At 41.2% G+C, this 27,118-nt stretch overlaps 1 protein-coding gene across 6 annotated transcripts in view; it reads right to left on the minus strand.

Moving 5' to 3' along the window:
* The window catches only part of FXR1 (FMR1 autosomal homolog 1), a 37,998-nt gene extending 10,966 nt beyond the window's left edge, over nucleotides 1–27,032 (minus strand). For 2 of the 6 annotated variants that reach the window (XM_087739251.1, XM_087739250.1), the window contains exons 1-9: nucleotides 26,891–27,032; nucleotides 16,968–17,020; nucleotides 12,708–12,801; nucleotides 11,357–11,428; nucleotides 8,984–9,132; nucleotides 8,430–8,523; nucleotides 7,405–7,521; nucleotides 7,140–7,310; nucleotides 1,851–1,929 (exon numbers count right to left, since the gene is read on the minus strand). In XM_087739251.1, the coding sequence (XP_087595377.1) occupies nucleotides 1,851–1,929; nucleotides 7,140–7,310; nucleotides 7,405–7,521; nucleotides 8,430–8,523; nucleotides 8,984–9,132; nucleotides 11,357–11,428; nucleotides 12,708–12,801; nucleotides 16,968–17,020; nucleotides 26,891–26,941 (880 nt within the window). In that variant the 5' untranslated portion in view covers nucleotides 26,942–27,032. The remainder of the gene's footprint in view (nucleotides 1–1,850; nucleotides 1,930–7,139; nucleotides 7,311–7,404; nucleotides 7,522–8,429; nucleotides 8,524–8,983; nucleotides 9,133–11,356; nucleotides 11,429–12,707; nucleotides 12,802–16,967; nucleotides 17,021–26,890) is intronic. The other 4 variants (XM_087739249.1, XM_087739247.1, XM_087739246.1 and 1 more) reach the window with 3 other exon arrangements.
* Nucleotides 27,033–27,118: the final 86 nt, after the last annotated feature.

The following is a 27,118-nucleotide window of genomic DNA, read 5'->3' on the forward strand; positions in this document are numbered from 1 at the left end:
TGAGTAAAGGAAGGTAGAACCTCTGGAAAACGTGTGTAACAGCCAAAAGTGTGTGACAGAATACTCCATAAAGAACATTCTTTACAGTAGGTATCAACATGATACAAAGTAAAGTGCAAAAAGCATTAAAAATTGTTTCCTTTCCTCAACAGTTCAAATAGCGCAGCAGGTTATTCTTGTACCTTTTTGTCTTAAAAACCCCATGCTACAGTTAATCATTCTGTATGCCTACAATTTCATTTTGCACAGTGATCTTGTTACTACTGCTAGAATAAACCACACTCATAGGGTTAAATGTTGGTTTTTTTTTTTTTTCTATGGATAATGGTTAGCCAGTATTTGGGAAAAAGTCCTCAGTCCCAAGGAGCTTCAGTAGCTGAAATGGGCAATTCAGTAGATGGCACTCTTCTCTCTTGGTACAGAAAGAAATGCATTGGGCATAGCGCGATATTTTCAATTTGAGTCATTAATGATCACTACACTTCTTTTAACTCGGGTGCCTTCATAAAGTGTAGCTAAATATATGTCTGCTTACGTATACGACCTCAGGTGATTTGGGCGAGATGTCTGCCTTTGTCATAAACTGGTATTGTAGTTGTTTAAAAGTAGCATTTTAAGTTCAATGCATCGCTATGACTAGTGCCGTGATTCCTATATGGGTATATTCCCATTAGGTAGAATGCTGTCCAAAACCCCCAAACACCTCAATTTATAAATATTAGATTTAGCAAAGTTCCTTGGTTCAACTAGGTTTACTGAATGAGATTACAGAAAAAAATGTGTTCCTGTACAAACTAACAATTCATTTGCGGAATGTTAAAACAAGCTTTAAGGTTTGGTAGATGAGAGAATCATCAAATCGCATCGGATATAACATTTGTAGAGGTTCTATTAAGAAAAAAAAAAAGGGCAACAAAACACTGCACCTTAACTTGCTCAAGTTATAAAACCTTAAAAATCTAATTTTTAGGAGTTTTCACATGAATTATTTAAATTATGTAGTCAATAATATGCAAGCTCTAAGCCCAAAACTATAGGAGGTTAAAGCACAGCTTTTAAATTCTGCTTTGGATAATCCAAACTGCTGTTGAATCAGGACCACTACCCGCACCCTGAACACCCCCTCCATGCCTGCATTGCCCGGGAGCTGGCGGTGCAGCGCGGGAAGCTGCCAGGCTGGGAGGACAAGCAGCAGGCCAAGAGGAGCACAACGAGGGAAACGGAAGAAGTACCCTGCAAAGGTGGACCGGGGCACCAGAGATTAACCCACCTTTAGGTAGCTTATGAGACGGCAGCTACCATACTGCGCGTTCACAAGCTTTGGGAAGCCACACCTTCATAAAACGGAAGCATGGAGAAAGGCCCACTTCTAGACTGGGGACGAGACTGACAAGCCCTGCTGATTTACACACCGGCTCGACCCACCCAACCACCACCTCTACCAAATCCGAACCCAGGAGGGAACAATAACAGGAGAATCGTCTTGCGTCATTCTCGCAACTCAACTCTAGTACTTCCGTATTAAATTTTGGAATTTAGTTTCAGCACTTCTAAGCAGTCAATTTAGCAAATCATTTTTTTACTAGAATCTGAACTTTAAATATTACCGTTAGGTTGTACAAGTCTGTAATCAAACCATTTTAAGTGTTAAAATCCCAGCAAAGTATTATTCAACAATAATATATGTAATTTCTTAGTAATTCCCTGACGCATATAGTTTTAAAAGATTAATCACTTTCTACTTAAATGGAGAAATCAAATATCGTACTGGCATCTAAACCTTCTTTGCAGAGTCATGCTGATGACGCTCCCTTTCCCCCAAGTTTTCAAGTTTTAGCAGTAGTACATACCGACAAGATTTCTGGGAACTTGAATAAAATCCTCCACAAATTCCAAGTAACTTCTAGCCTTTTTTACTGCATCAGCAGTCTGGAAATGAATTAAAAAAAAAAGAAAAAAAAAAGGAGTTTAATTGTGAATACAGTATGTTAAAAATAAAACCTCGTAGCAACAGCTGCAAGTCTTCCAAACATCAAACCTATTTTCCAAGAGAGGAATAGAGACAAGATTAATCTAGTTTTGAACTAAACGTTAAAGATATAATTGAGTAAAATGCCCAGAAACAAAATTCAGTAGCAAAGCAAGTATGAGTAATGAAATAAAATAGCACGGAAAAAGTTGTTTTAAGACATTTTACAATATTATCTGCATCTTATCACGAGTAAACCCCAGACATAAAATATCTTACAGATATATCTTGAAGCAGTTTCTGGTAGACATTAATTGGGAAAAACAGCTAATTATATTCTTTTTCTCAAAAAAAAAAAAAAAAAAAAAAATCAAGAAAATTTTCAAATCTAGAATCCACTTAAAAAAAAATCAACATAATTATCACAAAGATTCTGCACTGAAGAGAAATACATTTGTAAAAGGTCTTACCAGCCTTCATAGAAACTTCAGCTTACAAGAGTAGTATGCTATAAAAACTTTGGACTATATATCTCACTTCACCTGATGTCGCAGTGAATGAGTAGTTACATGGCTATGATTAGATGGGCAAACCATAAAACTATAGTTTAACCTCTGCATTTTCCTCTAAACTAAGCATCCAGTTTTTCTCCACAGAAACTGTGCTACCATCAGTATTGTCAGCAATATAAATTTGATTTTGCAATTTTTAATGTCATTTTTAACATGTAATACGTTATTACATTTCCCAGAGGGCCACATGCGGAAAAAAACGGGGAACGAATGAGAAAATGAATTTGAGACTCATTTATCTCTTGACAGTATCTAAGGATTATGCCACCTGATAAAGGTAAGCCATTGCCAGGGATGAAGGGCAGTCTCTCCACAGAACTTTACAGGCTCACTGTAAGCAATGACTGGCTTTACAACCTTTTCCATAAGAAAAGTGTACTGATTTTCAGAACAGCCTAAATAAAACAGCCATTAGAAGTTCTCTCCTCTATGAAGTTTGTTCTCTTGCTCAGTATTCAAGAGAACGGAGAGAAGGCAATAAAATCAGTCACAGAACCTTTGCTGTAACAGAGAGATCCATTTTGCACCCAAGTCTTAATACCAAGTACTGTTTGCAAACGCACATTAAACCCTGGCGAATAAACGCTGCCGAAATGGCGAGCGGGCTCACGGGGCTGCCCGCCACGCCACCCGCTGTGCCGTCAGGAAAGGGACCCGCTGGGAACGGCTGGGAGGCTGCGGTCGGAGCACAGAGCTCTGCAGGAGAACCGGGCAGCGGTCGGGCCAATTCTCAGTGCTCTGGTGATTCTCAAAGGAGCAACAGCACTGCGGGCAGGTACAGGAGCGTACGGACGCAGCACACCAAGCCTGTTTGGAACTGGCTACAGGTAGGAAGTTTTCCGTTTTCTCCACAAAAAATTCTTCTGCTTCTGTCTCTCCTGTCTTAAGCTTGACAGGGAACTAAGCCTGACTAATGAGCACCTTCAGACAAACTCCCTCCTGCAACTGCAGGCAGACTACACTAGTGCAACCTGACCTCTACAGCCATCGCTCCAACGTGCGCCACACTAAGGGATCCGTCCTAATCCCATCACCTCTACGTTGTAAGTAACGTTACAGCCAAGGCACTCTCCTTCCAGAACGCTGGTTTCTGGCCACAGCTCATCTACCGTGTTTTCCAGGACACGACAGCGTCATTGGTTAGTGGGAAGAGCCCCTATAAATGCTCTCTTATAGCTTTATTATTAAATGACAAATTAATTGACAGTTAATTGAGGTTATGCAGATGCTGAAACAAGAAACAAAGCTTCCTATTAGCAACAGCAAAGGTGCAGAATTAAGGAAAAAGTATCAGCATCTAGTCAGTAATGACGGCTTTTGAGAGCACTTTCCATTTTACACCAATGCCTCAGCCCTTTTGTCTGTCATTTTTTAGGCAACACGTGAAATAAGAGTACCACCAACTCCTGCGTCTTTCAATCAAATCAGGGAAGTCCTAGAAGAACAAAAAACTTATAAACCTCTACTACTGGCAGAGGTCAAAATGACAGCAAGAGAAACAGGGGCGAATTGGATTTCCAGATAACGAAAGCAGCAATAAAGCGTGGAAAACAGATGAACAGCAAGTCGTCGGAGAGCAGAGGCAACGCTGCGTGCTCAAAGCAACTGCTAAAATGATACAAACTTCAACACACATTGGCAATTTTTCACCTCCAATGAACTCTACAAATAGGACACAACTAGCTGAAGCGTCCACCGCGTCCTGCCTCAGAGGTACGTTTAGCAATTCTTCCCACATGAAGATGAAGGAGCAGCGACCGCTTTCACGGAAGCGGAGTCAGGATGAGAGGAACAGCTGCCAGTAACCGGAGTTCCCCAGCGCACCCATACGCACACCTGCGCTTTGCCACAAGCGCTCAGGGTTTCTGTGCAAGCGCAACCTGCACGACTCATTCCCACCCCAATGTGAGACAGCATATAAAGCTGATTTGGGCCATGCAGTCTCACTTCCTTGCAGTCAATAATTCAGGAAAGAAAAATAAATTTCTCTCTCTCTAAAAATCAGCGTGCACATGGACTAAAGACATCAAACAATCCCAGTTACTAGTAACTACCTTTCTAACTTTGAATTGGGTTATTCCACGTAGTAGCCCATACAATCAAGACACGTCCAGGTCACCTGAAGAGTCTTTAATAGAAAGATCAAACGCAGAGTTTTTTTCTAAACTCAGCATTATACCTTTTGCAGCTTGATCGTTCTAAATGAGTGTGTCAAACAAGGACCGTATGGCCGCAGATTTTAGGGAAAAAGTTTCGTAACACAGTCACTGCCGTAGCTCTAGTGGCCACATGCTGGCGGAGCGCACTCCTGTTACAAATGGTGGATCTGTCTCAGGACTCTCACTCCAGTTTCTGAGACAAGGTTTCGAAAGTCCCTCCAAAGCCCCGGTAGCTCTTTTAGACCTTCCCTAATGGAAAAAACAAAGCTACCCCTGGGAATCATTTGAAAAGCCTTATCTCAGGCAGATAAAGACAAAGCCCTCCTAAGTCATGGCAGGGAACAATGCTTTTTCCATTGTGACACAAGTCTTTTTTCAAGAAATAAAATAAAAGGCATATTAGTCTCCTAGTTTAAATGGAACTGAGCTCATGAAAGCTCCAAAGGGAAAACGGGTTTTCTTGTTTTCTCCAGAGGAAAAACAAGAAGTAACAGTCTCCTGAAAAAGCTGGGATAGATAGGATCTTGCTATTCTTCTATCCAAAGGAACGGTTCTCATACAGTTAAGTATCTTAAAAAAATGGTATAATAGGGAAGAACCTCAAGTGTTAAGAATTGCACAAAAACTGAATGCAATTCAATTTTGCCAGTAATGAAGGTCTAAGAGAAGTTTTCCTGTTTCTGATAAGGCTCTCCCTCCTGAGGAAGCACAAGATTTCAAAAGTAGGGTTAGCCACTCACTGTCCAAGCTCTGAACTTCACCGTACTGTGGTCTCTGTAACAAGTATCACAAGCAGCAGCTCAGGCAGAAGGGGAAGGGCCTTGGAATCAAAGTGGTCTTAACCAGACAAGGAAAAAGCATGAATAGCATCCCATACAGTTTAGCTTCCTTCTAATCATATAGCTTTCCAATATTCTTTGAAATTTATCTCCTTGTTCCTCAAAGGTTCTGGCCCTGAACAACACTGAACTTTTATTTGTATGCAAAATGTTACCTATGGGAGACCCTCAGACCCTGACTACAATGTCAAGGACACGGGATCACTCCTCCCACACATCTCATAGCCTAAAGTTGTCTGCCCATGCATTCAGCCATTAGGGCCTGCCTGCTCGCCAACTTCAGCTGAAAAAAGGCAAAAAGCAGACAAGTATACCTAGATGCCGAAACCCTCGTCACGTGGAACATTGAGGTTGCCTGGCTTTTTTAGAAGCAGCTATCACTTCTGGGAAGGACGGGGCTGGATGTGTCTGAAGGCATTTTTATTTAGGGGGCATCTGGTATTCATAATCATTGCTCTGCACTACTGTAAGAGGCTGGTGACAGCCATAACCTTTCCACAAGTTTCAGCATCACATCATTCACGTTGAAGAGATCAAAACTGGAACACGCTAGACATTCTACTGCATTTAAACTTGTCCGATTCTTCTTCACGAACTGTGAAATGTGATTTACTGGTAATACTAGGTCAAAGAAGGATCTGTTGCCACCCTGATACCCTGGAAGTGTTTTAAGGTTTCCAAAACAAGGACACAGAACTTCAGAGATACTGAAGACTACAGAAGTTTGTCCTCCCCTCAGCAACATCAACTTCATCTGACCCTTGGATGACAACCAGGTTCTACTCCCAACATGCATGGAACATAATTCACAACCACAGACTCCTGAAACAGTAGATAACCGAGGACTTCTAAAAGTGTTAACACCAGAGACTCAGGTGTTAGTGGTACCTGTAGAGTTGGCAACGTGGATAAAAACCCTCAAGAAATATTCTGACAGAGCCCTGGTGACAGTGGCATCTTTGTCACTATGCTTCTGCCTCCTGAATGGATCAGTTTTGGTCCAAAGACCAGCTACGTTTCAAGGCACTTGTGAGATTTAAAGCACATCAGTGAAAGAGCCACACAAATGGAATTAACTTGGAGCAAATCAGCATTACGTTGCCAAAGCCAGCATTAAATTGCCAAAATAGAAGGGTTAGAAGCAGCAGATATATGCTTTAACACAATTGGCTAGGTCAGACGAGCAGACAACACACAGCAAAACACATGTGAACTAGAAATGGGGGAGGGGAAGAACCAACAAGAACAGCATATACAGTCTGAAAGGAAAAAAAAAAAAAAATCCGTGATCAAGTAAAATACCAGCAAATGATACTTCTCTCAGGTTGACAGAGATGTACAGTGCGGTTACAGAATCTGTGCATCAGCACATGGAACAATTAGGACAGAACTTATGGAGGTCACCACTGCAATGAAGGCTTGTATTTCAAATACATGTCGGACAAGCCACCACAGTGTGAGCATGCATACAGACACCCAGAGGACTACTCAGCTATTTCCAGTTCTTAGTTCTGGGTACAGCTCTTGCCACTCTAAAATATATCTAAAACCAGATATAAAGCAAAATGCTCATCAGATTCATACAATGTTTCCCCCTTACCTCTCCATAGATTCTGAAAGTACCAGTATCCTCCTCAAGTTCAATGGCAGTAACTCCTGGAACCTTTCTGGCTTGTTGTATGTTACTCCCATGCGTTCCTATAGCAAGTCCCATTAAATCCTCTCTGACTACAAATTCCTCATGAAATGCTGCAGCAAGCTGCTTCGTGCACTGAAGGGAAAACAAAATAATACTCATCCACATGCACTCAATGTACAGTTATGTGCTCAGTTTCAAGCAACAAGAATTACAAGCTATGGCTTACTTCTAAGTGTTTTGTAGCTTCTTCATTTCTTGACATAAGCATAAGTTTGGTACGAATGCTGCGCAAATGCATGTCACTCAGTATATTCACTCTCTTCACTGTTGCTTCACTGGCAGACTACAGAAAAGAAAGAACACGAAGTTTCATTTTTTAAGCAAATCCACATTTAAAGGATAAATCAGGAACCTACTTAAACTAAATCATGAACATGATCTACATTTCCAGTGCCTTACATGGACATTATTCCTCCTCAAAACAAAGCAAGAGAAATTCAGCACCACCTCTGCAAACCAACAATTTTCTGTTCTCACTCACAGCATATTTTGCACTGAAGATTTTGCTGCTGGATATACACAGTAACTCTTTCCCCATGATGTTCCCCAGACAAACAAATTAAATATCACTCTACCATATACATACTTGTCACTCACTGAATGGCACAGCTAAGGAAGGAAGCAAGGAAAACACAATTCTGGAGAGTGAGGTTCAAGTGGATAATATTAAGTAAACAGAACTGTGAAGAGAAACTAATGCTGGGAAAAGTCTGTGTCATAAAACTGTCACAGAAGACTAAGTGAACAATTCCTTAATGGCTACGCTGAACTGGTGCAGGTCTTCATGTGGAAACCCAGCTGTAAGTCAAACTGCACAGTGTCCTACAGTATGGGGGAAATCTCCCGCTCCAGAGCGGAGTAAGCTAGAGCCAGCTTTGAGCCACCTGCACATATCGGTGAGATGGTACTCAGTTGTGCATCACAAAAATCATAAAAACAATGAGACTGAAAGCTGCTCCTAAATTTAGGCTGTATGCAGTGCGGTACTTGTAGCCCCTCCAAAAGGCCTACCCCCAAAGATTAAATTTAAGAACATCTATTTACATGGAATCTCTCACAATTTACATAGCTTGACAAATTAAAGAGTCTTCCATACAAATGTACAGGGGCTATATATATATATGGCTATACACTTTCCATAAATAACATACTGAAAATTCATGCAACATTTACACAGAAATAATTACTTACCAGTATTATTAGTTGAGCAGTTTCAGCATGATAAAAAATTCGACATGCTCCCACAGCTTTCTTGAAATCTTTATGTGCATTTTCATTAGCACACCTAAGGAGACAAAATGGTTGCTTTTTCAACATGCTGCATCAAAACAGAACTTGTAATATCATGATCTGAACCAAGAACATTTCAGAGTAGTTTATGGCAAAGACTGCTCAGAAACCGGAAAATCCCCGTTCCCCTTAATATGGTTCCAGAGCTTATTTCGCTGTGGACTGCATGCCATCATGGTTACTTGGCAAGTCTCAGTACCAGAGGCCCACTGTGAGTGCATCCCCTGTACAAGCCTAAAGCAAGACCTGAAGCTCCCGTCTCAGAACTTGCTTTTTGTCCCCACCCCGAAAGCTCAGCAGGGATCCCCATCAGTAGTTTCTTAACCAGCTACTGCAGCCATACCCACCCTTAAGGTTCTTCATGGACCTGTAAAATGGCCTCTAAAATACAAGCCAAGGGGTTTTTTTCCCCCCTCAAATACAGCAAATGCCTTAAAGTACACAGAGCTACTCACGCATCTCTCAGATCTTCAGGAACGTCCACTGTGCACTTGAAAAAGGTGTTCTTTTTGACAGTTTTGTTTTGATTCACAGGTCGGAGTCGTTCATAAGTGACAATTTCATTGTAAGTGGCATCACAAGCAGCATATTCAATGACATAAAACTATGGAAGAATTTTTTTTTTTTTAAATGGTAACTTCAGTAAGGAACAACAAATACATAGTAACATTGCAGCATCACCAAGAAAGTACGAAATATGAATACATAGACCAAAACATGAATCTGAGTTGTTATAATGCTACACAAACGAGCCTGGACATATTTGAGTACCCATCTGATACCTCGGTGAAGTCAGGTCACCATATCAACATAATTTCAGTCCCCCTCCGAAAGCATCTTTGGTTGATTTTTCTCATGCCCATCCCTCTTCAAATACCTACTTTAGTCCAGTTCAAGTTCCAAAATTCAAAATGTTTACTGGAGTTCTAATTCTAAAAAATACCTAATAGAGAAGCAAACCTAATTCATTCTTCACAGAAATATCTGCTCTGCAATAGTTCAAAAAAAAAAAAAAAAAAAGGCAAGTCCACTGATTCAATGGGCAAACTACCTGTGAATCATATAAGATCAAACGGAAAATAAAAATGCAATCTTTTTGATACACGCCACCTCAAACTTAGGAAGGCAAGAGAACTAAGAAGATTTAACAGCTACCAATAATGTACTCCTACACTTCCAGCCAACACATGCAAGTATAAAGAAACTTGTGTGCACAGCATCCCCCAAGCCTGGCTTTGCGTGAGGGATGCAGCCGTCTCCTATCCTCCCTTCCACCTGCATGCAATTTAGGAATGCAGCAGTACTTTCTCCTCTTCCTCCCTCAAAACTGGTATCTCTTTTTGTCAACACACAAAATTTACCCAAGTATCAGGAGAAAGTAAATCACTAAGGTCATGACATACTTTTCCACATGCTATTTTCCAATTTCAAGTTTTAAGTTTAGCTCAGGTATCATCCTAATCACATAAAGCTGCTTTGAAACATATCACAAAACAAGTTAAAGTAATAATAATGAAAAATAAACAGACAACTAAATTTAAGAGAACTACCACTATATGCTTTAAAAAAATTAACTCCTAGTTAAAGACAAATCTGATTATCAGGACAATCACAAAGCTAGCTGTCATTAGATACATGGATTGTTTGTGAATTTCACACTTTCAGGAGAAGTTCTGAATATAGAACCATGTTAAAGACTGTACAAAGAAGCCAAAACTGAATTGTGAGGGTTTTTTGGGGGGACAAGTCCATAAAATAACTAATTTGACAATGCTGTATAAAGACACCAGCCACCTGAGGATGAAAAATTATTTTTTTTTCCCCATCAAAAATACTAGACAATTAAGAACTGTATAAAACTGAAATTAAATTCAGAATGAGAAATTTTTCTTTTACAACTTTAAAATAAGCAGCATAGCAAGGTAACGGGGAGCAAAATTCCAAATTTCTGTGACATAAGAGAAGCAGATCAGCCCCAAACAACAAACTATCATTTAGATCAGTTTGACTCCTTTTCGCTCATTTTCTGAACAAGCTGTTCATCCCCAAGGATGAAGACACAGAATCTTCCTTTGCTAACTGCTTACCACCACCTTGCCTTTACAGAGCTCAACAGCAGTTACTATTTGTTGACAGTTTTTAAACAATAAACAAAAAATTGGACATTTTTTTTTCTCAACCCTGTTTCCTTTGGTTTTAGGAATCTAACACAGTAGAAGCGTCAAAACACAGGACCCTTGCTATTACGAAGTTAAATTCTCTTGCTGTCATCTCACAAAATAAGGCTTTAATGAGACTGTATCAGACACTGCCATAGCTCTATACACTTAAGTGTCTGAATCTGCAAGTCACTTGGCAGCTGCAACTCTAACAGTCAACGGTAAAATACAAACTTGACATACGTAAAAGCAAGCCAACCAGTGTCTTTCCACTGCACCCACAGCAACGCACATCGATAGCTACAGCATGCTTCATCTATGCAGTTTAAACAGACTTTAACCACAGGTGAAGTGTACTGCTTTACTTAATTTTTAGCACCAAGTTTGATTCACAAAGTAGGTTTGTTAGAAGTCCTGTTCTTATGCATGCATACAGTCCTCCAAGCAATTAAACTACTACTAATGGAAGTGACTTGCTCAGCTGTACAAATGCAACCCTCAGCTGTGCAATGCAGCGTGGGTCATTCCAAAGTGATCTCAACTTATAATCTGTTTTGTCATGTTTTGTATTTGTAGTACCTTATTCATAGTCTTTCCATCACAAAGACCTTTCATATTTACTGTATTTAACATAATAGCATGAAATCAGTAGGTTTTAAAATAATTTACCTCTCCTTTCATCATTCGAACTTTTGCCAGCCACCAGCCACAAGGTTCTTGGTCATTTGCTCGAGAATAAACCTGAAAATGAAATTAGCAAGAAATATTGAAAGCACATGCAGACATAATTCACTTGCCTACATGTATAATGAAGAAAGAACATCCCAACTTTTCTAATTTTCATTAAAATGGAACAGTATTCTACACGAAAGTAGTTTTTGTATAAATTATCCAGGCACGTGCTTCTTGCACAAATTTTCATTATTTTGCACTACAAGGACTGTGAGCAGATTTCCTTTGCATACGTTACTGACAATTCAACAGAAATTTCTAAAGGAAGATAAAACCTTGGCTCAACGCTTATTCAGGGGCAATTCCTCACTAAATTCAGACATTGTCTTCACACTGGAAGCTCACACATAGAAGTAACTCCACAATTAAGATTTTTGTTTTGTCCTTGGCTTACTTGATACACCTAAGACTACGGAAATGAACCAAGTCATCACAGGACTACATATTCCATATTTAACAAAAGCTACCTAGTTAATGCAAGAAGAGATGACTTCTGAAACTTTCATTTTCATCATCTTCTGTTAAGTTTCATTTACTCCTTCTACACTTCTGACAGGCTGAAGTCATTTGCATGCAGACTAAGCAAGAAATTTTGCCATAGCAAGGAGGTAGAAAATAATCCTTTACATTTAACTTCTAACAAAGCCAACAAATAGCATGCATTTCAAATAAAATAACAAAACCCAAGCACCTATACTACATTGTTTCTTAGATTACTAGCCCAAAACTATAAAGGTAACCCCAAGAAACTCATTACTTTGATTTTAAGGACAAGTAAAGTAAAAAACAGAAGTTAAACTAATTACTAAATTACTAAAGATACTACAACGAGCTGGGAACAGAACATGCACCTTTTAATTTCCCAGTTTAATACAGCATTTCTAATTAACACTGTTTCTCTGTAAAACAGTATAATTCACACAATTTCCCACCAGATTGTACCAGATATTTCATCTGGGTTAAAACTCCTGTTATTGGAAGAGCTTTATTAAATCTTCACATCAAAACATTTCCAACAGTTACATTCCAGATCAAAAATGAAAATTACCTAGTTTCGTTTTTAATTCTGAAACATTCTCAGCTATTTTAAGTTTTAGACTTTGAGAAAGTTCCACTGGTAGTTCTGTGAAAAAACTGCAATGTCCCTTTCAGTTTCAGCCCAATAAATGCACTCCTGGAGACAAGCTCCATTTTAAATCTTCACTTTGGTAATGTACTTACAATCATCATTACCGCCTCGAACAGACAATCAGTTACATATCGGGACAGTTCATTAGGATAAACTTACCTCCACTTCATCTCCTTCACCAATTTCTTTCTTGATATCAGGGGGTGGTGGTAACCTGACTTCATTAAAGGGTACCTGGCGCTCTGGCTGCCAGCTGAAAGTTGAAGAGACATTACGCATTATTTCCAGAATTTTCCCGTGGTTTTCTTAGTTTTATTTTTAGAACTCTGAGTTTATAGGGAAAGAGGGAGTTTTATCTAATCAACCCTGTTTCTTCCTTGCTAGAAAGCAAACCTCATAAGCAAAGGAACAAAATAATCCTGTCAAGACAAAAACAATACCTGGGAAGATATTAATGATGAAACAACTTTTAAATTAACTGAAAAATTTAACTTGACTGGGTTCACTAAATGGCATCCATAAAACCCCAGTGAAAAGATTATTAGATGAGGTACTTACAGTTCTACTGTTCAAGTCATAAAGCCTTTATCCAGCTGTAAGCTTATCCTTGCAGTCCAACATGCGGTGGGTTCATTCATTTCTTCACCTCATACTTAACATTTCAACTGCTTACCATCAATGTTTTAAGTATTCCAGGAAAATTTGACTCTGACCATTAACAAAACTTTACATTTCTACCTACAAACTTACTAACACTCCCCAGTAAGTGTCTGGCAAACAGATTCAGTTCAAAACATACCTTTATATCTGCTTATCAATACCAATTACTACTAAGGCTATTTATTTTACCGCAGCTGGCTCTACATAGCATTTTACTTGTAGAAGTGTATATTTTAGGTGCATTTAACAAAGACTACTACAGCAATTCACATCCTCTGTATTCTCCTGAAATTCCTTTTCCTTCTGCTCTGTGAATGTCACGGAATACCACCAGCTGTTCCTCACTCTTTTAGTCAGAAACCCAACTGAAGACTCTACATAGGTTGAAATAAAACCAGGGGAAAAAACACCCCGAAAAAACCTTACTAACTTAGAATATCCGAGGGACTTTGACAACACCTATCAAAGCATTCCGATGTCCATCATTTATGCCCATCTTAATCCAAGTTCACATCAGGTACAGACAAGATCCAGAACCAACTTGTAACGGTAAGGATTACTGCAAGCAATTTGTTTTGCTTACTTCTAACACGTGCAGACAGAGCAGCCTAAGCCAGTGGAACAAGCCTCAGCATTAAGAGCAAACTTTCTGCAGGATGGATACATTTAGATGCTTTCTCTGTAAAGACAGCTTGTGCTCAAGTACCTCCCATAATAAAGATGCAAGGTATCCCCATAGTTTTGCCCTAGCCATTATTATACACTTCATTTTTCTTTTAACTACAGTGGAACTTGGAAAAATAAGAGAAACCCATGAAGATTATGGGTAGCTTTTGTTGAAGTTGGAAGGTATTTTTGCCATAAAATGTTATTTAAATCTCATTCTGTTTCTGAGAAATGGTGAAGGGGGCTGGCAAAAGTCACTTGCAATTCAGCTGCCCTTGTTGCGACTATAATGGTCACTGAACTCAGGGTTGGGTTTTTCCTTCCCCTCCCCGCCTTTGTGAAGTTATTACTCTCACAGATGCAAAGGCAAATAATAAGGCTTGAGGACAAAACGCACTCCCTCAATTACAGGGTATATAAAACTTCAGTTCAGAAACAGCATCAGCATAATAATCGTAACTGAACAACAGGATCAGAAATATTGCAAACTCAAATGAGCTGCTTAAAGTTCTCTTGAGAATTTCAACTGTGCCTTGTAGTTAAAGAATCTAGCAAGGGGGAGCTTACTGAAAGTTATAAACTGCCCGGAACAAGATGCTATGATTGAAAAGACCTTGTACCTTCAATAAAATCCCCTTGAAGTTGCCGTAGGCTAATTTTGGTTCCATCCCTAATCATCTAAAGGAACTAGGAAGCAGATGGGCCAATGATGACTTACCCCTATCAGCTGCAAGATGTTTTGGTATTTTTAAATAAAACAGTGGAAAAGTGCACAGAAGGCTCAGTTCTCAGAATATGAGGAGTCAAAGTTTTGATGGCAAAAAGTCCAAAACTGGAGCATCTCACTGGTGAAATGCAAAACAAGATGTTTGAAGAAATGATTTGTGACTGGCTACAAGTGATCTACTAAGAGGATCTAACAGAACTGATGCCTAATAGTCAGAAGGATTATCCCAAATATCTGACACAAATCACAAAAAAATTGAGATGCTTGCTTCTCACAACGCCGAAGTCTTTCTTTCAATATGACTGCTTCAAACTCCAACGGGCCTATATGAAACTGCACCTCAAGATCCAATTTGCTGTCTTACACAGTAACAAAAGTTTCCAGTTCTTGAAGCTTTGTGTTCATTCTCTACCTCCTTACCTCCAAAAAGTGTCTCTTAAAAGAATCAAGGATATCTGCCCAGAGATTAATTATCGCTACGGCCACAAAACCACCATTAGCAGCCTGTGCTAGTACACCAACTTTGGGAACCTTACAACAGCTGTAGATAAAGACTGGTTAACAATAGCAGAAAATGCAAACTGACAATTTAGACTGCCTTTAGCAGAGATGTGTGTACTTCGTTAGTGCTAATCACGATCACAACAGAATGATGCATTCAGGACACGACACTTGCCAACTTTGGTTCTACTAAAGCCCTCATGAATTTAACTCAGTAAAAAGGGTAATAATTTATCAGATTTACATCACAGGATAATTTGACTAGAACTGTATACACACTTCCTGCTAAGACCTATTTTTGGTCAACAAAACACTCTACATATGTTGTAGCCCATCCTTTTTGGAACATGGCTGCTGCCAGGCGTTCTGTAAAGGATGTGAATGACACGGATACTAAACACTAGAAATGTGTTTGCCAACAATTAGACCCCTGCTGTGAACCACAGGCACTTCCTTTAGCTTACTTGGTTTCTGATGTGAAAGTATATGCTTTGAAGGCAAAGAGCCTCCTACCTTAAAGAAAAGTAATATGGATGTTGAATATGAAACTGAAGATTTGTCACATCTCCTCAGACCATGGACAGGATGAAGGACCCAATTTGTTTTTTCTGTTTGTTGGGTTTGGGGGGGGGGGGTGGGTATGAAAACCTACGAGACAGCAACAACTTCCATAACCACCGCAGTTAAGTGTTAATACAGATTATGGTTGCCACCTCATCTTCTAACTACTTTTCATAAAAGAAGGGCTAGAAAACACAGTTTAGAAAGAAACAAAGACTGGACTTTACAGGGTAAACCCTAGGATTACTTCTTCCCCCGCCTCCCCCAAGGATTTATTTTTATACATGTGCATCTGTGTACAGACACAGACACATATGTATGTATACACATACAAACCCTAGGACTGTATATTCAGGATAATAAAATACTGTTTATAAACACACACTTCCACACTCCCTAGTATTACCTTTATTACCCAGCAATCTTTCTTGGAGAAAGGCTCAGAGACTAATCTACAGGTTGGTGCTGGCAGAGTTTAGTAACAATTTTCACATCAAAAGCTGACACGTTTTAGGATCTCCACCTAGCAACTGGAAGGGAAGCAGCAAAGAGGATGTAGCTTCCAGAATATCTTAAATTAGCCCTGGCATCTGCCCGGTAACCCACAGTGTTATCAGCCTGAGCACTGAACTACAGGTATTCATCTGTAGTCTACCATCCCATGGATTATCTTCAACTTGCCACTACAAGTCCCCAGTAGCACTGCTGTGTTTATGTACGAAATGAAGAGGGCCTCATGGATAGTTCTTTCTACAGATTTGCTTACAGATTTGCACTCTTTTCTGCTAAAAAAAAAACCCTGGGTCTTCAGACTGGATATGTATGTATATTTGTTTTCTTAATAGTTAAAAAGAAAAATCAATCACCATCAGGATATTTCTACCTATTTCCCTCTGGTTGAGAGGACTGACCAGCATTCCTCAGACTAGACATACAGAGAATTGTTTATTTAATAGAAGTATTGTAGTATTTTCCATCTTTTTTCTGCTTTACTCTAAGAGTATCAGGCCTCTGCCACTGGTGATTATTTTAATTAAATTCGTCCGTCACATCTATGGGCATCACTAAAGATACCAAAAAAACCCAAACACCTGTATAACTGATGAGCTGAATTCCGATACAGCAATTCAAGGAAGTAATTAATGGAGACTATGAACAGAATAGGGAGCCTGTACTTCTAGAACTATACCATTCTGATGAAATCTACTTCCTCTTAATGTCAAAATAACCAAACAAAACCCACCAAAACCCAAACAACAACATAACACTCAAATGATTATTTTTTTTTTTAATAAAATACTTACTTGTTTTCAAATACAACTGTGAGCGAGTCCTCGTGAACATCTTTGATAAATCCCTGAAACAAAAACATTTTCATTGTAAGAACGCGTGTGAAATCAAAACAAGGCAGCAATTTCAATGCAGCCTGAAACTACGCCAAACAGCAGACCACCGCTAATACTGCGGTCCCAATTTAGGGAAGTCCCACGACATGATCCCACTGTTAGCATGAGGTTGCCGATATTCTCAGTTGGCTATTCTAAGAAATACATAGCACGTGGACTTTTTCAAACGACTGCTCAAACCAGACCAGCACATTTACAACTGAAACCTCACTATCGCAGTTGATTATTTTACCTACAGGTGTGCACGACTGTTTTACAGGAACAAAATGAGACAGATCCAGGCCCAGGGCAATTGCTACAACTCACACTACAGTGTCAAACAGCCGTGCATAGCACTATTTGCTTTACAGGTGTTCTTCTCAACACAAAACCGAACCCCAAACAACTGTCCTTCAGAACGGTACGACAGCAAGTTTGGCTTAAACTTGGCAACGCGGGCTGCCATAGAGCTAGTTATGGTGGCATCTTTCAAGTAGCAAATCAAGGACTGTATGAGGCCAAATACCTGTAGGACCTCACAGGAAAACAAAGAAAGAATATGATATTTCACAGGATTTTTGTGTCACATTATTATGACCTCAGGAACAACAGAGGGGAAACCCCACTTCTCTCTCTTTCTTTTGAAAAACAAACGGCTTCTTTAGGGGGCACTGATTATGTCAAAACCCTAAAGACAAAGAATAACCTGACAGATACAGTTGTACTCAAGCATCCGCGCAGAAATTAAGCTCCTACATCTCTTGGCCAATCAGATAAAGGGACAAGAAAGATCTTTCAAACTACTCCTACTTTTGCTATAGCCTGGTATTTGCCCAAGCACAGGACGTCAAGGAGGAACCTGCAGTTTTAATGGAGGAAGAGAGTTGCATAGCTATGTGAAGAGGAGTTCCAGGAAATCTGCTGAATGGATTATAGCCACTTAAGAAACTGCCAGCTGAGGAGGACGAAGAACGTATCAACTGTGCAAGGAGCAACCAGCCCACAGAGGTATTATGTGTCAGCTCAGGCAAAGAGAAATTTTGGCACAGGAGATCCCTCAATGTAACGACAGACTTAGTAAAGGAGCCCGTACCGACAGCTGGTTGCAAAGGCCCTATATAAACACATCTCCTTTCACCTGAACTTGTACTTTGGCAATGAAGACATTTGCTCAAAACCTGCTTTCCTGCTCCCTGAGCTTCACTCAAAACCATCTGCCAGCAACACAGAAGACTGGTTCTAGCAGAAAGCACACTGGTAATCCTGAGCGAAGCAGGTCACCAGAGATCACCTCGCTGAACCACCTAGCGTGTTCCCAAGGAAATAAACCCTGTCAAAGGCTGTCCTGCCACTGCAGGGGAAGGCAGGCAAATCTCTTTGAAAGGTAAGCCACTGAATCAGCTGGCAATAAAATGCACCTGTCATCAGGGACCTTCAGTTTCAAGAAAGTTTCTGGACTGGAAAACCGGACAGGAGTACTGAAGTTATGACTGTTTAAAGATGCAAAGAGCATACAAAATTTTACTGCCCGAAGTATGTGTTAGCTAACAACAGAGGTAAAGCAGAACTTTCACTAAATTTACGCTACCAATGTCCCCTTTAAACATGCCCCCATATGGGCATGAATTAACGTGGCATAAAGTGCAGAAAATAAGAGTTGTTCTACTACAATTCCTTCAAACTCTATCCAGGGACAAAACGCCCAGGTCACAGCACTGCGCACCGAGTTCACGCGGTCCAACAGTCTGCTGAATGACGACTTACCAACAGAAAGCCGTATCCCTACTATGGACAGCCATTTATCGGCATTCCAAGAGCCCGTGGTTCAGTATTGGTCTTTGCCTCATTATGCTGCTTTATTTCATAGCTGCACCTTACCTCTTATTTATGTTATTACATGTTCTCACAGTGCTCAACATGGGGGGGGGATACACATTTCATTTCTAAGGTCTGCCTATAGTAGCTAAAAATTTATTCTGCAGATCTGAATTCAGTTATCTTTCCTTTGTTGAAAAACAGAACTTCAGAATCAAGAGAGATTCAAAATCAGGTACCACAAAACACCTGAAAAACATTCAAAACATAATGCTCTGTAGAGTTTAGAAAATCCTGAATCCACTGACTAGCTGCAGGTTTCATTAATAAGACAAAAGAAGTGGAAGAAAGGAATGCCAACCGCATTGAATTTCCAGGATTTCAGACAATTAGTCCATTACTAGGTAAAGTCTGGCTTTCCATGTAATGGTACAAACAGGTTTAATATTCACAACTGATTTTCAAGCAAACGTCCTGCTGAAGAACGGGAAAGCTGAAGTGGAACAATAATGCAGAGATATGACTAGCAGCAGACTAACAGCTGACTCCGCACAAACACCAGCTGCATAAACAGAAACATTGAACGCTTTAATAAAATCAAAAGTACAAATTCCAACAGAGTTTGTACGTTTTACACCACCACGTGGGTTTCAGGAACTCCTTCGCACAAGGAAGTCTTTCAGTTCAAAGCGTGCAGGCTGCTCTTCCCATACGAGAATATATCGTAGACCCACGGCTGGCAGACATGTCTGCAGTAACGTGCTTGAAATTATCTGAACAGCATTTTCAGTTGGCCTTCTCAAACTCCTTCACTCCACACTATTTACACATGAGAAACACTCAATATCAAATAAAACATTTATCAGGTATGCACTTCAGGTCACAAATGGACATATGTAAAGCATTAAATAAAATTACATGATTATTTAATTATATTGCTATGAGGCCTGAAAAAAGTCTGATCAGAGTCTAATTGTACAAACACAAGACGAATAGCAAGGGAGTAATAGAAAAGTCAAAAATACCAAGTATAATTCTTCCCACTACTATCAATTTCTCTACGGCTGTGGGGAAGAAATCACATTTACAGGAACTGAAGCACAGCAGTCTATGAGGGATCGTAGATTGTACGATTCATTGGTAATACAACTAGAAATAATCAGAAATCAATGTAGGTTTTAAATACAGTTTTATAAAAAATCATTCCATTATTGCCAAGAAACAAGTATCATCAAAACATCTGTCGAAACTAAAAATTCCTGCATACTACCTTCCTACCTACAACCCTGACCTTTACTATAAGCATTATCAGCTGTCACTTACAACTCCAAGATAAAAACAGAGACATAGATTGCATGCGTGTCAGGATGAGATTTAGTGTAATTTTTAAAGAAGCACTCCAAGAGACTAGAGATTTTTCTTTTTTTAAATAAAAAAGGTTTCAGGAAAAACCTGTGACATTAAGATATTTTGCAATACAAAGCAGATTTTTTTGCATTAAGAATTATATTAAATCCTATAAATTCACAAGGATTTCTTCAGAAAGGGCGTGATGAACATAAAACAGAAAATATCCTGGTTTTCAACTAGGAATTTTGAAGGAGTTCTTTATCCGTGAGGTAACCTATCTAAATAGATTTGTACTCTAAGCTTGCACTAGTCATGTCTGATACTGTACCAAAAACATTTTCTACTAAATTAAGTAATGATGCATCATCTTAACTTTTGCTCAAATGAACAAGGTATTCCACGACTGAAATTTAATTTAGCAGTGTTGGCCAAGACAGAATATGTCAAGCTTGGATATCGGCATTATCTAGATTCCTTACACATCATTCCACGCATCCTCATCCCAAACAGCGGGGATGAGGCAGAGCTAACAAGAGACCACCACACACATCATCAATAAATATACTGGCATCAAACACACATAGTGATGAATTGTTTTATCAGCAAGTCAGCTTACATACAACACGTGTGTGTGTTTTACACCGCATACAAAACTGTGGAGGGCAGGAAGGGAAGAAAAACTGGTGTGACTTCATCTTGCCAGACCTCTGATTTGGAGAGCCCAGCTATCAGCGTCAGTCACTCGGGTCACGCTGTGAGCTGGGTCTCTGGAAGTCCATGTATGCCCTGCTTGCTGCAGCCCACCTCCCGAGGCAGGCAGGAGACCGTACTGTACTACAGGCTATTAATGTCCTGCTGGCTCCCCAGGCACTTTGGTACAGACCTGTCTCTGCCACTCACTTGGCAGCAGCCAGGCTCCCAGCACCAGCACCTGCAAAACGAGGGGTAGTATCGCTAGGACTCTTGCCGCGGTTTGGGATCAGAGGCCCAGCAAACCTAACACAGGGCCGCACCGCGTTAAGTATGATCTACAGGACAGAAAAGTACGAATGGATCATTTGCTGCCCAAACCGCTACAGTTGAGACTTCTTCCTCTCATTACACACACACACTCACTCTTTCCCTTTCACCTGGGTTTTGCTCACGGATTTAGGATTAGGATCTGCTGATAACATAAACGGATCAAGACTTACTGAAGTGCCCTTACAGTGAACTGTATGCCTCTGTATATATACACACACACTTTTTTTTTTTCAAAATCCAGTTCTAGGCAAAGTCACAAAATCTGTATAACAGGCAGATGCAATCCAAGATCCCTCTTCATCCTGCTTGCTTAAGTTTATCTGACCCCCACGTAGGATAGTCCAATCTAAAAATGAGGTCCTGTTAGTTTAGCTGTGAACATTCTTTCCAGGCATAGCCTCTGTGTTGGCTTTGGAGTCACACATACCTGCACACTAAAAACTATACTGAGATCACCTTACCCACTGCTGAGCAAGCTTCAAACAGTAAACGCTTCGGCATCTGGTACCACGGACTCTTTCTGAATCAGTGACATAAAGGTCAAGAAGCCTCTATCCAATTACCAATCCTTTCACTCCTTTCAGAAGCAAGAACCATTAGTATTTTTAACTAACAATCATACACAACTGTTTCACATAACAAATACATGACATAATAATTACTAAGGGATGTATCCCATGCTGACCCCCACTGCAGGGGAGGGGAGCAGAAATCAAAGCAAACATAGGAAACTTGTAAATAATCAAATCACTGGACAAAAAAGACTGAACTTCATAAAGTATTATTTCCATCAGAAGGGATTAGCTGCACCTGCTTATACAAGGAACTGATAAAAGAAAGTAGAACTAGCTTGCTGCAAAACACAAACATTACAAGCTGGCATCAGGTAAGAAAGAGATCCTGAACTATGATATCAATTTGAGCAACCACAGTTTAACCTGTGACACCACTGCTTATTTCCATTCTCAATCATAATTATCAGATGTAAATTCAAGGGCCCTTATGACAGTTGGGCAAGAACTTCAGCACTGAATCCCCTGGTTTAGGCTCATTCATGACAGACTCCCATTACTTATACTGCTTTCTTCATACGCTTGTTCCCAAAGGGCAAAACTTCTGAAAGACACCCTCCGCTGATTAGGTACATCAGCCATCAATAATCGCTGCCTGTGGCATCTCCCTTTTATCAGCCTACAGGGGTCAAGCAAATGGCTCATCAACAGCCATAATGACAAGATACTTCTTGTACCAGTCTACACAACTTCCAAGGGATCAGCGACAACTTTAAAATGTCTGAAGTTTCCCACCCATTAGGGCTAGGTATAATAAATAAACGCTGACCATTGTAAGACAGTTGAGATATGTAAAGAAAAAAAAAGCCATTCCAGTTACCATGTTTCCTGGTGTAGTAGTTGGGTACAAACAGCTGTGTAAGCTATGCTCTTAATGACACTTCCCTGTTTTCATAACCATCAAGCTAAAAACCATTCAGAAGAACCCACAGAGCTGTTTTCAAAGCCACTAATTAAAAAACTAAGAAAAATTAAAAAGCCATTATATTTTTTTATTGGCGCATAAACTTTTTCTCACACAGAGCTGCTCATCATGCTTTGACACTGTACATGTGGAGAAACGCTGTGTAGTTCTCTTTCATCATTTTTTCCCTTCGTAGTATTTTGGCTCGTCTCTGCCTTGAGGCCTATGCCAATTCCTGCTACCAGCACTTCGGTCAGTCCCGTTACCAGAACAACTGCACCTCTTGAAAGAGGAACACACCAAGAAGGAAGCACTTTAGAACCTGCAAATTAAAGGCTCAGTTTCATTCTAATTCACATTTTTATCTGCTTCATCCCTTCGCATAATCTAAACAGCTACTACTCTAGAACAGAAAGAGCGTGAGAGCACGCAACACACCAGGGTCCGTTTCTCAGCACATGTACGTCCCTGCAGCGACGAATGCAATGGATCTTCCAGAGTTATTCAGGTGCCGCTGAAGGATTCAGGTAGAGGAAGTTATCTGGTGTTCAATTTACCTCTCATTTTATTGTAAAGCCCGATCTATTTCATGTAAGCTGACATATGAACTCACGAGTAAGGTGCAGAGCCAGGACTCTAGGTTGCATACGAGTGAGCATAAGCAGGCTGAGGGAGACACTGGATAAAACAGAAGCTTTTGTCTTGCTCTTGCCAAGTGCTGCCCAGACACCTTTCACAACCGGCAGGACCGGAGGCAACGGGCACAAACTGAAACACGGGAGTTTCTGTACTAACATCAGGAAACACTTTTTTTTTTTTTTTTTTTCTTCCCCTTTTTGTGAGGGTGACTGAGCACAGGCACAGGTTGCCCAAGGAGGTTGTGGAGTCTCCATCCTCAGAGGTAGTCAAAAGCCACCGGGACAGGGTGCTGGGCAACCGGCTCTAGGTGGCCCTGCCTGAGCAGGGGTGCGGACCAGATGACCTTCCACAGTCTCTGCCAGCCTCAACCCTTTGTGATTCTGTGAATTACTTAATGATCTTAATGCCACAGAGAATCATCATCCTGAAAACACTGCAGTCAGGCCAAGAGGTGTGGGAGTATTCAACGTTCATTCTCTCCAGCCCACTTAGAGCCCAAAGAAATCCAGATATTTTTGGCCATTTCACATAAAAAAAGAAAAGTCTGCTCTAATGTCCCAAAGATAAAAACTAACCTGCAATGTAGCACTCACCTAGAAAGCATCAACTGTTCTGCTCTCAGGAAGTCCTCACCACACCTCTAACATACGCAAACTCTTAACTAGTAGGGTTCATCAACCCTGCCCATTCTCCTCCCTGTTCCGTAACACAAACCTCATCTTTTTTCAGAAGAGCACGACCACTTTGAGCCCCATCAATGCCATCTGTTCTCTAAAGACAACCAGTGCTCAATATTATGATAGATGCAAAGTCTCCTGAGCTGCAAGGAGTGGCTAAGCATTGGCTCTGCTGTATACCGGTTGAGAACCTGGGATAAAATACAAAACAAATGCTGTCCTATTCTCCAGATTACATTACTTATTTAAAGCAAAAGGAAAAAAAAAAAAAGCATAAATTAGCTTGGAGATTTATAAATAAAAGGTTAAATTTAGAGCACAGTATTTTCTGTACAGGACAGAGCACAAGTTATCTTGAGGTGTCTACCATAACCACAGTTATTGTCCATCGATTTATGCATCATGAAGAACATTTTTACTTTTCATGTATTTTAATAAAGAACATCATTTTCCTTACTAATTTATAGCAACCATAGTGTATACATATAAATACACGTATGAAGAATTCCCTGTTAGAATTGAATTTTACTAAAATGAAGAACAGTTATTAGAGAAACAAAAGAGCCTATAAAGAATATCATTTACTATGGTCATACTTCTAATAACTACTGAAAAGCCCACTACAATGCTCCAACAGATTTAATCACTACATTTGTTCTACTACATCTAAGTTGCAGATCATATTAACAACTCATTAAAAAAATCCTGTCGTGTAACTGTTTACATAATTAGTTTGCTTTTTATCTCTGTTGGCATAGCAGGATCCTTCTCATCTCATTTACCAGGAGGTGTGCTCTGGTAATGAATCTGAATTCAGACCGTTCTGAGGGCAAACCTCAAATTTCACCCCATCTTACAAATTCTGCTTTTCAGAAAAATTTTTGCCACCTCCTATACAGTGACATGGGGCTTAGACAAGATGAGCCCATTCTCATTATCTTACTAACACTATCATCAATGCAATCAGTGTCCAAAATAGGATACTTGCTAAATGAGACTGACACACCTCCCTCCTTTGCTTCAGAAACTTTGAAGTTAGCAGTGGTGTTACTTAGCTCCAAAATGCACGCATAACCTCTGCCTACCTCAACAGTAAGACTCACAAAATGGAGTCACTGACGCACACATTTCACTGCATTTAGCTCACAAGAATAATCTTCTGAAGTCGTGTTTCAGTTGGCTTTATTCGGTTCTGTTTTCTTGGGAGGCTCTGTGGCTTTTTCCCCCCCCTCCACATTAACACTAGATTATTCTGAGCTGGGGCTTTGGTCGCTATGGGTCCCATCACTCTAACCTGACTTCATCCACCATGAAGATGCCATCACCGGACTCAATCCCCATTTCATTGATCTGAAAGCCATTAACGCCATTTTTAAGTAAAACTTCTGCTTTTGTTAGGCACTGTTCACAGGGCTAAAACACACGATGGTGCTAATCCAAGCCTGACAATTCTCACTGACTTAGGAAGAGACGTCATCGTTGCAGATTTTAAATCAGGCTGATTGTAATAAATGCTCTGTACACAGATCCCTTCAGTCCAAGAATTCAGTGCACCTCCTAATACTCCCATTAGTCTCACATTCCTCTTAAGCAGAAGAAACAACTAATCCATGGTTTGTAAATTTGTCCAAGATCACAAGGTAGAAAATGGAAAGATAAGAGCATCTCCAAATTCTGGGCTTCCTAATGGGCACGGGAAAAGAAAAACAAACAAAAAATCAATTCTATTTAGGAGTATCCTGTTCTAAATGCAAAGGATTCTGATGTGGGTTTCTATGTGGCACTTCAAGTCCAACCAAAATGTATCTTTACAGAACTTATTATCTACTGATTTTGGTAAAAATTTAAGAGGCTTACCTAGTAAGGGCATACAGTTTACCCCATTACATTCTTTCCTCATAAGAGTATCTCCTATTTGTCTCTTTTAATAGACAGCCAGTTGAAAAGACTAACTCCCGAAGTCAGCTGGTTACAATCCTTTAACACCAACTGCCTTTACATACTGTACCATTACCACATGACTCCCAAGCCAAATCCACAGCTGCACACAGGAAATTCGGGGGGAGGGGGAGGACACCCCCACCCCCCCACGTAACACCGCCGTGCAGTACCGCACCGTGGATGCGGTTAGGCACAATAGCTGAAGAGAGTCCTGAGATTAAACACTCCCAGAACATAGCTACGCTGCGTGCTCGCAACACGGGCTGGGATCGGCCCTCCTGGAAAGGAAGACAGAAGGCTCTTGCCATAAAAAGAGCTGGGATTCTTAAACATCTGAAGCCAGGCTTAGGGGAAAATGACTGACGGGCAACAGCTGAGAGTACTCTGCATTGATCCTGCAACATCCTGACATTCCCGGGAGGGTGATGGTGAAGGAAGCTTTCTGGTGACATAAATAAACTCGAAATCTTTAAAAAATTATGTAAAATATTTTAAAATCGTTATTTCCGGCTCGGCTCACCACATCCCACCCAAAGCCCCTACTTCTTCCCAAAATACCCCGCCCGCCCTTTCCAAAACGAAGCCCAAGCAAACCCCCGCGCTGCGCATCCGCCCCCCCGGCCCCGCCGGCGCTCTCCCTGCCCGGCACACCGGCCTCCCCCGACAGCGGCCCCGGCCCGCCCGCCCGCCCGGCGCCGCCCCCCGGGCCCCCGCCGCCCCGCTCCGGCCCCCCCGCCCCCGGCCCCCCTCCCCCCCCCCCCCCCCCCCCCGCCCCCTCCGCGCCCCGACACCTTCCCCCGCGCCCTCCCCCCTCCGCCGCCGCCCGCCGCGGGGGCTCCCCCCGGGCCCGCCGGCGCCCACCCGCCTCCCCGCGGCCGCCCCAGCCGCCGGGCGGCCGCCCCCGCCCCGCCGCGGCGGCACCTTGTAGAAGGCCCCGTTGGAGCCGCGCACTTCCACCGTCAGCTCCTCCATGTTGAGCGCGCGGAGGACGCCGGGACGTGCTTCTAGAAACTGTCACCGCGGGGGGGAGCGCTGGGGGGATGCCCCGCCCCTCCTCCCCCCGCGGCGCGCGGCGGGCCTGCCCACGCCGCGGGCGGGGGGGGGGGGGGGGGAACCGCCGGCGGGGCGGGGCGTTCCCTGCGGGAAGGG

The sequence above is a fragment of the Nipponia nippon genome, unplaced genomic scaffold, assembly GCF_047370975.1.
Source record: "Nipponia nippon isolate SJK-2023a ecotype South Korea unplaced genomic scaffold, ASM4737097v1 scaffold_7, whole genome shotgun sequence".
Lineage (NCBI taxonomy): Eukaryota > Metazoa > Chordata > Aves > Pelecaniformes > Threskiornithidae > Nipponia > Nipponia nippon.